Source organism: Meles meles, chromosome X (genome assembly GCF_922984935.1).
Source record: "Meles meles chromosome X, mMelMel3.1 paternal haplotype, whole genome shotgun sequence".
Classification (NCBI taxonomy): domain Eukaryota; kingdom Metazoa; phylum Chordata; class Mammalia; order Carnivora; family Mustelidae; genus Meles; species Meles meles.
The window spans coordinates 114,976,254-114,989,548 of NC_060087.1; the positions used below are offsets into that span (position 1 = coordinate 114,976,254).

The 13,295-nt window shown below is 42.3% G+C and overlaps 1 protein-coding gene across 1 annotated transcript in view; it reads right to left on the reverse strand.

The window, feature by feature from the left end:
• The window catches only part of GPC3 (glypican 3), a 406,178-nt gene that overhangs the window by 364,102 nt on the left and 28,781 nt on the right, over positions 1-13,295 (reverse strand). Inside the window, exon 2 of the mRNA XM_045994515.1 lies at positions 10,869-11,030. Coding sequence (XP_045850471.1) covers positions 10,869-11,030 — 162 coding nt within the window. The remainder of the gene's footprint in view (positions 1-10,868; positions 11,031-13,295) is intronic.

A 13,295-nucleotide genomic window follows, 5' to 3' on the forward strand; every position in this document is an offset into this window, starting at 1 on the left:
AACAGGAAATAGAGCACATCTTTGATTCATGCCAAAGCTGTTACCAATTGATAAATAACCAAAGAATATATTGGAAACCAAAGGAAGACATTAATGCATTGACTGAAGGTGGTTTTAAACCCCCATAAAAAATGAAAAATCTAATAAACAAATCAGTAAATGCAATTAATAACACATAAAATGGGTTAGCATCCTGAATATATAAAGAGCTCTTACAAATCAATAAGGGGCATCTCAATAAGAAATAATGAATAGCTAATTTTTTTAATGATAAAAGAATATTAACAACAAAACTCACAAAATAAAAAGTACATATGACCATCAAATTTCCCTAGTAACCATAGAGTACTATTTTTCACCCGAAGTAGGATTACTGTAAAATGGCAAATGGTCAGGCAAAAAGAGGAAATAAATGTGAGAAACCTTAAAAACTATATTGCCTCTGACCCAGCAATCCTAGTTCCAGGAAATTATCCTCAGTAAGTAATTAAGGATGTGCATAAATATTCAGTTATATGAACATTATTTATCTCACTACAGTTTACGAAAAGTACCCTAAATTTCTAGCAGTTAAAGAAGGTTGGACTAATAACATGTGAGACAGCCATGGGGCTAAGTACAATGTGGTCTCTAAATACTATGTTTGTACAATACTACATTGTATTGTAGAAAAACATTATTGACAAGGAAAGAAGGCTATATCACATGAGAAAGCTATATAATTCATTTTTGAAAAATACATACATACACCCATATATGTATAATACTGAACCAAAGTATGCAAGATTATATACCAAAATGGTAATAGTGCTTATCCTCTGGGAGCTAAAATGTAAGTCATTTTATTTTCCACTTTTTTGTGTTTTTTCATTTTCCCAATAAACATGTAAAGTGGTCCCCCTCCTTATCCACGGGAATATATTCCAAGATGTTCTGTGGGTGCCTGAAACATGGATAGGGCTGAACCTTAGATAGACTATGTTTTTCCCTCTATGTTTCCCTATATGTATATATATATGATTGAGTTTCATTTATAAATTAGGCACAGTAAGAGATTAACAACAATAACTAATAATAAAATAGAATAACAACTATAAACTGTAATAAAAGTTAGGTGAATGTGGGCTCTCTCTCAAAGCATTTGATGGTCCTGTACTCACCCTTCTTCTTCCCGTGGCGATGTGAGATGATAAGATGCCCACGTGACGAGGTCAAGTGAGGTAGGTGACGTAGGCATGATGCTATGGTGTTAGGCTATTACTGTCCTTCTGACAGTCTGTCAGAAGGAGAATCATCTGATCCTAGACTAGGGTTTACCTCGGGCAACTGACCCCGAGGAAAGTAAAACCACAAACTGGGGAGGGCAGACTCCTGTGGTACTTATTTGTGTAGTCAAAACTTATTTTTTTAAGATTTTATTTATTTATTTGACAGACAGAGATGACAAGTAGGCAGAGAGGCAGGCAGAGAGAGAGGAGGAAGCAGGCTCCCTGCTGAGCAGAGAGCCCGATGCGGGGCTCGATCCCAAGAGCCTGGGATCATGACCTGAGCCGAAGGCAGAGGCTTTAACCCACTGAGCTACCCAGGGCTCCCAAAACTTATTTTTTTAAAAAGAATATACTAAAGGGAAGTTTGCTCTATTACTTTTAAGTGCCATTATAATCAGGAATGACACATAAGAGCATATTTGGAAAAGCTGACAGGCGTCGCAAGTCTCATGATTCTTGATCACAAAGTGTAAATCCGTGGCACTGAGCCTTCTTCACAGTGCTCTGTGAAGAGCCTAGATCAGGCTGGAAGAAAAGACAGCCAGCAAGCCAGGGAGTGATGAGGCCGTAAGCAGAGGCTGAAGCTCAGGTATAGCATAGGACATTTCATCTCAAAACGGGAAAGCTTCAACTTTCAATTAACTACACTCTTAAGATCTTCTATCTGAGTAGAGTTTAAACCCTAAAAACAGGGGCGCCTGGGTGGCTCAGTCGGTTAAGCATCCAACTTCTGATTTCAGCTTAGGTCATGATCTCAGGATCACGAGATCGAACCACACATCAAGCTTCGTGCTGGGCATGGAGCCTGCTTGAGATTCTTTCTCCTTCTCCCTCTGCCCCTCCCCACCATGCCTGGCTTACTCTCTCTCTCTGTCTCTCAAAAAATAAAAATAAATAAAACCTGAAAATAAATGCTGCAGGCAACAGGTTGTATTTTTTTTTTCTATTTGGTCCTAGTGGTACTTGCTGCAGAGGATGCAGAAGAGTTGGAAATCTGTTTCTATTGATATTATTTCTTTTAATTCTGTATATGTGTAGATGCACGTGTGCACCTGCACACTCCCCTGGGGTGAGTATTTTCTAATATCTCACCTGAGGCTATAGCAGTGAGATAGACTACACATAGGCCCTACCCTCAGAGAGATCATTCTCCAGTGTTAACAAAATATCCATACATGGATCACTACGAACTTGGTAAGTGTTAGAAAGGAAAAACACAGGATCCCAGGAGAGGGAGTACCATGAAACCTGGTCTAGTTCAATGATTACATTTCAGTTAAACAGGTTCAGTACTAATGCTAAAGAACTTCCACCAAAAGAGGAAGCATCATAATTATCCTGGTTCATTTTCCCATTTTTGTTTTCCTTCCTCTCCTAATACAACCCAATGGAATCAGAGTCTACCACTGCTAGTTAGTCTTGAGGTTATGCTAACTCATTCAGACCACTAGGGGACTATTTAGAGAGTGCATACTATCTAGTCTTAAGTACACACACACACACACACACACACACACACACACACAGACACACGTGCACATGCATACACACACAGAGAGAGAAAAGAAGAAAACACATACAAAAGTTACAAGCAGTTTTTTCTGAGTGATATGATTAGGAGTCAATATACTGGAACCTTTTTTATATGAATCATAATTACATGAAAGCACAGAAAAGCATTTTTTAATAAAGTACATGTGCCAGATATGTCACCGTCAATGTCGCAAAGAAAGATATTCTACCTCATCTACAATGATGCTGACAAACATACAACCAAGAATAACAGAAACAATGGCTGCCCTGCATTTGATTCCTACAGACCCATACAGAGTTGAGCTCTTCACAGCCCTCTTCTGAATTAACCCTGCTGAATTAATGGCTCAGAGAGAATTGACTTGCTCTCGGTCACACAGAGAGAACTTAGCAGATCTGGGGCTTTGACGCTAGTCCCCCCGAAGCCCAAGCACACGTCTGTCACACTACACCCCTCTCTACATGTCTCCTAGGCATCTTGCTCTTTCGAGAGGGTAAGGCTGAGATGCTACAAGGCTAGCCAGGGAGGCCAACAAGACTGGTATCTGGTAGGCAATTATTAATGTTCAAATTTTAATTTAATTTAGAAAAAGATGTGCACTGATTTACCTAACTCCCTCACCTGCCCTTCTCTTTGATCAAGAGCCATGTCTGCTGGGGAATTCATACAGGCAATCTCCTCCAAGAACCTCTACCCTCTAGTTGGAATTAATCTTCTCCAACCTCACACTCCCATACAGAGGCAGGTTTCGTGGGAAGCTATTGAAACCTAAGCTTCAGGGACCCACACTTGTGATCCTCCGTCTGGAAGAGCCACAGGCATTTTGTAGCTTTTATTTTGTCTTCTTTTTCTTAAAGAGGGCCCCCAGATTGTATAAGCTTTGGGCCCCACAAAACCTAAATCTACCCTTACTCCCCATGGAAGACTGGGGAGTGCTCAATGTTTCTCACAGCATTTCCCTTAGGATGCCTTGTACCTGAGTTATTCATGTATAAAAGTCTTGGTTTCTAGAAGTTGAAGGTAAGCAGGAAGTGTTTTTTATCTTTGAATCCCCCACAACGCCTGCCTCCAGACATGCTAGGTCCTTGCTCAGCAAATGTTTTCTAATTAAATACAACAGAATTCCCTTGCACGAAAGCAAGCTAGAATTGGGGAGGTTGCCCGTGACCATGAAACAAAATACACAGAGGCAATATATAATATATAATATATAATATATAATATATGGTGGTTAAGGGCCCAGACTCCGGAGCTGGCCTTCCCAGGTTCCCAACTGTCACCTCTGCCATTTGTCATTTTGTCTCTCGAAAGCCCCGCTTCCTCCAGGTGAAATGAGGCTAATAATAATATCAACCTCAGATGGTTGCCATGAGGTTTCAATGAGATGATGCCAATAGAACACTTTCAAAGAGGAGACTTTCCATTTGATTCCCACAAACTCAGCACATGTTGGGAGAGGAGCCTTGATTCTAGGCCCAAGCCCTCAACTTCCTTCTCTCTACAGTCACCCCACTTGTCCTACCTATCCCCACCCAGACTCACTCAAACCCAGCCCAAATGACCCCAGAGCCTGCCTTCTTAATCATCACACTCTGGAGCTGGACGGGGAACCAAAGGAAGAGTCCAAAGGCTTGGCACTTCGTTCCACCTTTGCTGGTAGTCTAGGTGTGAGCTGATGGAGCCTGGAACTCGAATCAGAGATGAAGCCAGTGGGCATCAGTATGCACTCAGTGAGACCGCTGAGACCCAGAGAGGGCAGAGGGGAATGGGGTGGAGGGAGAAGATGCGAGGGAATGTGAAAGAAGAAACAAGACCTGGTGCCTGACTGGAAACCAGGATGAGGAAAAAGGAGGGGTACGGGGGCACAACTCAGCCCCTGGAGGCCTCTCACAGTCAACAGAGGGAAAGGTGTTTTTAATTTCTACATTACTGCTTCCAGCTTAAAGGAAAATCGTTTCTACCTCCACTCTACTGACAGGAGAATTCAAATCTCTCAAACATATGCTTCATTACACCGATATCAGGTATTGCAACTCAGTGAGACAGAAAGAGGAGGAGGAACATATGTTTTCAGAAAGTAAACAAATCCCAGTGGGGGGGAGGGGTGGGAGTAATCACAGGAGGCAGAAGTGGTATTTTTCCTGGAAGCTTCTAGAGGACAGGGACAATGTCCTTTAATTTGCTTCGTTGGGCCCACTAGTGAGAAGGTGGGCAGGCGCATGGCAGCCATGGTGAGTGTGTCCAGAGCCCTGTTGAATCCAGGGGCATGGGCTGTGGTAAAGAGTTAATCTGTATAATCTCCTCACCTCATGTTGGCCGCAGAACAGTCTCCACCTGCGCAGAGTCATTTTTCTAAGCTCTTTTTATTAAAAAGAGTTTTCAGCCTAATGACTGACTTTTCTAAACCAGTAAGAGGGCACAGTAAAGGTTTATAACTCCCCCAGCCTCTGGCTCTGCAAGAGCCACAGAATTTTGAAACCCACTTGAATCCAAAAGTTCTAAGTTTGAAATGAAAATGACTTTAAACACCCAGTTTCTAACTGTTTGTCCCATAGCACTAATAAAGAATCGCATTTTTTAAAACTTTATAACCAAACTATCTCTTTGAATCAGCGCCATGAAAGTACACTAATTAAAGCCAGCATCTTCTGAGCTCTGATGAGAAATTCACCCTTTTCTAATGGGATTACTAGAGCTTTGCTGTACAGATGAGTGGTTTGATTAATAATTTACATTTTTGAGGCTATATAACCTGACTCATGGTCATGGTTTGCGTTCCTAAAATTCTTCTATCCAGTTTAATGTTATTACATTTTGCTCTGGCAAATGAATTAAGTTCTGATTAGACATCAACGCAATTATTCTCTCCCCTACATTATTTTCAAGAAAGCAAGGGTTGTGACAGGATGGCCAGTGGTCAGAGTCAGGGACTTGCTGGGGCTCGGCCTGCACACAGCTGGAGCATGCGCAGGAGAGCTGTCAGACTAGTCAAGGGGAAAAATTGTGAAATGGAGAAAAATTGCTCAGTGCTAACTTAAAAACCCCCGCCACATTATAAAAACTAAATGAAGAAATGATTGAATCTCAAAAACATGTTTATCAACATTCGAGCAATTATTTAGTCACATATTAACTGCAAAGGAAAAAAAGCTTTGCCTGAACAGTTATTTCAAGCAGAAATGACTGGAGAAATTGTTCTGAGCTGATGGAAAAGGGTGTTCTACCCAAGGTCAATTTTATTTAGGGGGAGTGGGAGAGACAGGAATCTGACAGGGGAAAAAAAAAAAGTATAAGAACTGCCAAGAGCAGATGGAAGTGGGAAACAAGGGAGTGAAGAAACAGCAGCACAGAAACACTGTCCCCCTCTCACCACAGCCCCCCGCCATGTGGAAATGTGTCGTCTCTGCCATAGAAAACAGATAGGAGAAAACCATCCAGCACTGCCATGATTCCACAGGCCAGACAATGCGATTAAAATATGGCCTGAAAAAACTACTTGGGGCCTAAATGTGACAAACCCCTCCCACTCTAGCTGCTTGTTTGTGTGTAAAATATAGCAGATAGGGGCCAGAAGAGAAGCTTCGGGAGGCTGGGGAAGAAAGGCTAGCTCCTGGTGGTACTGACATTTTGAACAGCACAGTTTCACATCTACGAAGGTACAAAACAAACCCCCTTTTCAAAGGTTACTTTACCTAAGTGCTCTCTCACCCATGCACGGGATATCCTCTGTAGGGGGCAAACGTGGGTGAATTGCATCACAGCCTCCAGCTTTACTGGGGCTCATGTCTGTAATGGAAATGCACCATTTACCTGGCACCCCCGGTGCTTTCAAGGTAATAGCTTTAGAGATAATAACTCTGGGACACGGGGCTTTACAGTTTTCAAGACACTTTCATATATACTACCTCTCCCCTAGGAGGTAAGCAGGACTGTAATTATTACCACCATTTTGCAGATCACAAAACTGAGGCTAATGGAGTCTAAGTAAGCCCCTGTAGTCATAAAGCTTACCAAGACAGAACTAGAATTAGAACTGAGATGTTCTGACTCCAAGCCCAGTGTTTTTTCCATTGTCTTTCAGACACATACTCCCCCAAATATATTTTAGCTCCTTCAAATGAAAATGTGAAGGAAAAGAAAAATGATGCAAGTAACTTGATCTTTCTTTATTGATTTGCAGCCGTCACTACAGACATGGGCTACTGCCCCTCCTATAATACAGGGGCTACTGAGGCACGTAGGTTATACCCCTCTACTGAATGTCCTCTGGACTGCCCCACTCAGTGAGCCCCCAAGTGTACTTTCATGTCTTCCACCCTTCCTGGCACTCATAACTTCTTGCTGTTCATAGATACCTCCCTCTGGCATTCTTCCATAATCATTCCACCTAACTCCTTAACATACCACCTGCTAGAAAACTAGAAAATCTAGCCTGTAAAAAGACCATGCATAAATGTGGAACAGTAGTGGGTACTGAACGAGGACCTGAGAATTTCTCAGTGACCTTAGCAGGAGCTCTATAGCATTCCAGGAGCGCAGGGATGTCTTCTGCTTAACCCCCCTAGTTCTCCCCTCTGAAGAAGCTGAACTGGCTTCTTGTGGGTTAGGCAACTTCCAGAAAAGCTGAAGTGTGTTCTCCCTCAAAGTCAGGGGTACCTTGGGGAAGACTGGAATCATCCAAAATACAGCAAAAATTCCTAGGCCTATCCCCCAAAATACTCCCTGATGGGACACGTTTGACAGTTAGAATGCCATCCTGCAAGGAAAATGGAGCTCCAGGATTGAACGTGCAGAGGTGATGGAGAAAGGATAAAGCATTAATTAGAGAGACCATGTCAGATGACGGCCCGGAAGAGGCCAAGGCATCAGTGAGTTTCCTCATCTGTAAAATGGAGATAATTACAGTAGGAACCTCAGAGAGCTGCTGGGAAAATCCAACGAAAGAATTATGTAAAAGTGAGCATCATATAGCAGGCATTTAATAAATTGCCATTAGTAGTATTATTATAGTAATTATTATGAGGTACGGGAGAAGAAAAAGAGACAAAAATCTTTTAGTGGAGTTTTTCAAAAAGAATTAATTAAGCAGAAACAAAAACGATTGTGCTGCCCCATTTTACTAAGCACATCCGAGTAAATTAAATTTAGGAAACGAGGCAATGCAAAGATTGAAAATAAAGAACAACTTTTTTTTTAATGCTTCAATCATTATCAAAACAACATTAGCGAGAGAGCACTCCAACCGCTATAGCGAAGGGCCCCAGGCTCATTTATGAGGGCAAAGGCTTCTTGCAAACGAAGACATAAAATCCAAATTGAGGCAGTAAGGATTGCTCGTGGAACTGTGCACATATTTGCAGAAAGCATTCGCTGCTTAAATACCCCCAGTGTGGACGAGTGAGGGAATCCTAAAGAGATTGTGGATCTAGGCCAATATCAAGATGAGCTTTCTTCAACTTCATGTGGTGGGGAAAATAGCTTGCATCAAATTTCATAGGACTGAATTATTGGAGCAAGGATTTGGTCTACCGGAATCTTGGGGAGGGAGTGTATTTTATGGAAGAAACAACCGTGCCCTCCCAATTTCAGCTCGTCAGAATAATAAGTAATTATAAGGGGGACAAAAGTGGCTCCTCTCTTTTTCTTAGCAATCAATAATACATCAGCTTGCCTTGGTCCCTGATTTTCGTCTTGTCCCTCCCAATGTTCGTTACAGAAAGAATTTGGGGGCGATGTTTCTACAAACATGGCATAATTACCTTGAGGTCTGGGACCATGGTTTCTTTTTTCTTATGAGGTTTATTTGCTCTAAATGGGAAGCAGGGAAAGAATAAGGGAATGAAACAAGAGAAAGAATTGAGTCCATATGGTGATGAGGTAGAAGGCCCCAACCGCGAGTTCAGACATCACTGAGTTGTCTCCATGTTCCTTTGCCAGACTTGTCCTCCTATGTTCACAACTGGAGAAATAATACATATTTGTGTGTGTGTGTGTGTGTACATGTGTGTGCATGACAAAAAGAGAGAGAGAAAAGATACAAGTAGTAGGTGCTACCCTCCCCCCTTTTCAGCCTCTGTTCACATGACTCGTGTCCAACATCCACACTAAGCCAATCAAAATCTGGTCAGAACTTCCTTTCTCTCCTCATCTTGTGCTGCCCCAGGCCTAGAAAACACAATATGCAAAATGGAGGACTGGAAAAAAAACGGAGGGCTGGGCAGAGACAGAACCAAGGCCTTCAGAGGGCAGCCATTACCACTACTCCACATAGTGGACTACCAGCGTGCTCGCTCTTCCGCCCGCCTCCAGCAGGCCCACAGCTGTCAGGTAACACCAGTGGGCCTGGTTATTCTGTGAATGAAACCAATCACAAACACTCCATTTTGAAAAGCCCCTGAACAGCCTCAAAGAGTCAGAGTCAGCTCTTGACTTCAACAAAATTCTCATGTCCCACTTTCACCACCCCACGTTCAGTCAGCAGCTCAGCTCCAAAACCAATCTAAGAAGTACATGAATGGCACATGTATTTTTAAAACCAGCTTAAATTATTCATTTGGTCGCCAAATTGTTAGTCTCCACAAACTCTTCACAAGAGTCTGACCACATACATAAGTGAACAAATACCTCACGCTTCTGTACTGTACTTCATATAATCAACCCAACATCCCCTGAGGCTTTGACCCAGGGAACTATCATGAATGTAGGCTTTATTAGCTAATTGGAATGATTTTCTTAGCTAATTCTAAGATTTTACTTGCAATACACAAAATAAGCTATAATCAACCTACCTTACAATTCAAAGAGGTTAATCCTTAACAAGGTACTATTAACTACAAATTTGGAACTGTCAGGTCATCAGAAGAATTATTTTTCTATCTAAACTCCAATTCTCTGTAGAGCAAGAAAAAGGGAGCTGGTGTTTTGTGCCTCCCGGAAGACAGAAACAAGCCCCAATATCTGTAATTAATTTCCCCTCCCAGGAGGCAGCATACTGAGGTAGTTAAAAATATAGGCTCTTAGAGCAAGGCCGCCTGGGTTCAAATCCTGCTTCCCCCCATTAGTTAGTTGTGTGGCCTCAGGAAAATTACTTAACCATTCTGTGCCTTGGCTTTTCATCCCTTACATGGGGATGCTGATAATAAGATCTACTTCCTAGGGTTACTGTGAAGACTAAAGGAACAAATACACAGAGAGTACGTCATCATCATTCCTAGGTGGGTGTTTGAATCGAAGGAGGTACTCTCCATCCTGCTGGGTTGGTCCTACTGGTCAGTGAGGAGAAATGGAATTTCTTTTTTTTTTTTTTTTAAAGATTTTATTTATTTATTTATTTGACAGAGAGAGAGATCACAAGTAGGCAGAGAGGCAGGCAGAGAGAGAGGAGGAAGCAGGCTCCCTGTGGAGCAGAGAGCCCGATGCGGGGCTCGATCCCAGGACCCTGAGATCATGACCTGAGCCGAAGGCAGCGGCTTAATCCACTGAGCCACCCAGGCGCCCCGAGAAATGGAATTTCTGACCCATCCTGGCAATGCCACCACAGGTCCTTTAATAGTCACACACAGGTATAGTAAGGACGGAGACTCACAAAGAAAGAAGAGGTGGTCCACTCACACAAATGAGAAAACATAGCGCCTTTGAGCCAAGCTCCTGATCTCTCTGGAAATGGTCCCCGTGGTCAGAAGGAGTTCAGGCGTGTTCCACAACCATCTAACCCACGCCTGGAGAAAACTGGTATTTAAGTAACCTCTTTTTTTTTTAAACTGGTCTTCAGGGCTTGTTGAGAGAAGATATCATTTACCCTTTCTGTAGGGATTTGTAGCCTTCGCACATAGGTAAACAGAATGTCCTTGGACAATGACTTAGGACAATGCCTGCCTCTCCAAAGAGTGAAACGCAGTGTCTCTAAAAACTGTGTTTTTCCTGAAACAGAATCTCTCACTGGGAGGTTTCTCTGTCAAGTATTAACGCTGGCATGGTCATTTATAAATTAGACTTAGCATCTGAAAGACCAGCACCCAGAGAATGATGCCACGGGGCACACATCTAAAATGATCCCCAGAACTCACCTTGGAAAACTGCGGCGTTCTGGATGATCAAGAACTTGAGCTCCATACTTGCAGACTGAAGCAGCTGTTCCATGTTCAAGCGCGCGGTCAGTTGGTACTTTTCTTCCATCTTTCTGGAGCAGCACGTTGGACCCTTGGGGAGACACACTTGCAGATCTGATCCTGAAACAAACAAGTGTTTCATGTTTCAGTAAGCAGAATGTCACACACACACACACACAAAGTGAACAAGGCAAGACAATGCATTTTTTAAAAAATACAGTAAAATCTTGATTATTCAAAATTAGTGTTTATCTTAACGAATCCCTGCTTTCTCCCAATTATCTTTATGACTGATTCTTTTTGAATAACCATTAGAATTAATTGCCTAGGTTTGACTCATAAATTCTGCACAAACCAATTTATAGCGCCAAGTAGACGTCATTGAACACCGATATTTAATTTGTCCATTAAAAGATTAATCTTCACTCCTACAATTTATTTTTCCTGATTATAATTTATGAATGAGAGCACAACCAAGAGGCTATTTTCAAAATTCCAGTTATGATTTCCTAATGAAATGTATGTCCGCCACCCCGGTGTGGCTTTTTGGGATAAATGATTAAAACATCATTATCTTATCAAAGCTTTGCTGTTATTGTTAACTAAAGGTCTGGGGTAAGATTCACAGAGGAAATATCCAGAGGACAGTATCAACATTCAGACAATCACCAAAATCCCTTACAACTACAACATTCTAGGGCTATTCAAATGTCGACCTCTGAACTCCTGAGTCACTTCCTTGCACCTCGCTTATGATGCATGGTACCTTTTTATTTCTGCAACTCCATAAAAAGTTGTCAAATTAAGAATCTCCTCGCTTATTCCAAAATTAGGGAATCAGAACCTCTTCTCAGTCCTCATCCAATGTGACCTTTGGTGGCATCCCTCCCAGTTGACGAGTCCCTTCTTAAAAGGCTCTCCTCCTCCCTTGTTATAGTGAACCTACCCCTGACACACACACACACACACACACACACACACCCCTACTGCTATGGCTACTCTTAACTGCTTTTCTGTTCTTCCTCCTCTTCTGCCTGTCCCTTTAATGTTATTGACCCTCCCTGCATTCTACATCCCCCCTCCATGATCTCATCTCATCTATGGGACTGCTGAACTCCCTAACCCAGCCCTCGCCTCTCTTCTGAGCTCGAAAACTTCCTATCTGCAACCCCTCCATGGGAATCTCAAATTCAGCCTACTCCAAACTGATCTCTATGTATCACACACACACACACACACAGAGTTCCATCTCTTGTGTTCTATATCTCAGTTAATAACGATCGTCTGCCAAGTTTCCCAGTGACTGAAACCTTTGTCATTCTCAGCTCTTCTCTGGGGACGCAAGGCATTTTTGCACGGGTGGAGGTCTTCACAGCATATGAATGAAAATTCAAGCCAGGGGCATAGATGAGAGTCATTCAACAAATATTTTATTGGGCATCTACCATGTGCCAAGCACCCTGAATATAACAGATATATACAGACATGCATATATAGTTTGTATATATGCTGTGTATATGTATAGTTTGTGTATATATTGACACACACACATAGTCAAGTAGTGAGGAGTACTACAGAGAAACTAGAACTAAGGAAGGACAGCAAAACAAACTGTGGTATATACATACAGTGGATTATGACTCAGCCATACAATGGAATAAACTATCGATCCGTGCTACCACGACAACGGGCCCCAAAAACATTATGCGAAGCCAAAGAAGCCACATGAAAAAACCCTACATACTCTATGGTTCCATTTATACTAAAGTCTCCTAAATGAGAATTAACCTATAGTGATGGAAAGCAGTTCAGTGGTTGTTGGGGAGGGGACACAGGGCAGACACGGGGCCAGAGTGAGGAAATTTGGCGGAGCGATGGATAGATTCATAATTTTGGTTGCAGTGATGGTCTCCTGGCTATACATATGTGTCAAAATTATCAAATTATACCCTTAAACTATGTACTTTATTGTATGCTAATTGTACCTCAATAAAACTGTTCTTTTTTTTTTATGTTTAAAAACCGAAGTCAGGGAAGTAGAGTAGATGTGGTGGCAACAACAATTCTATTGAATAGGGTCGTCAGGAAAAGGCTTCTTTCATAAGGTATCATCTAAGGAGAGACGAAGGAAATGAAGAGGCGTTCCCTGATTTTATATCCTCTGCCAATACTAGCAAATATGAAGTCCGATCTCCCTCTTCTTCTGCGGCTCCCACTGTACTCAGACTCTCCCTCCAAGCAGCGTTTGTCAGAGATCCTTCTGGGGTGAGCATGCGCATCTCAGACCTCCTACTGCGCTGCATGTAACTAACTGACGGATGGTCCCAGCTGCCGCGCTCTGAACTCACCGCCATGTTGTATCTGGGCCACCATCCCCAGGGCCTG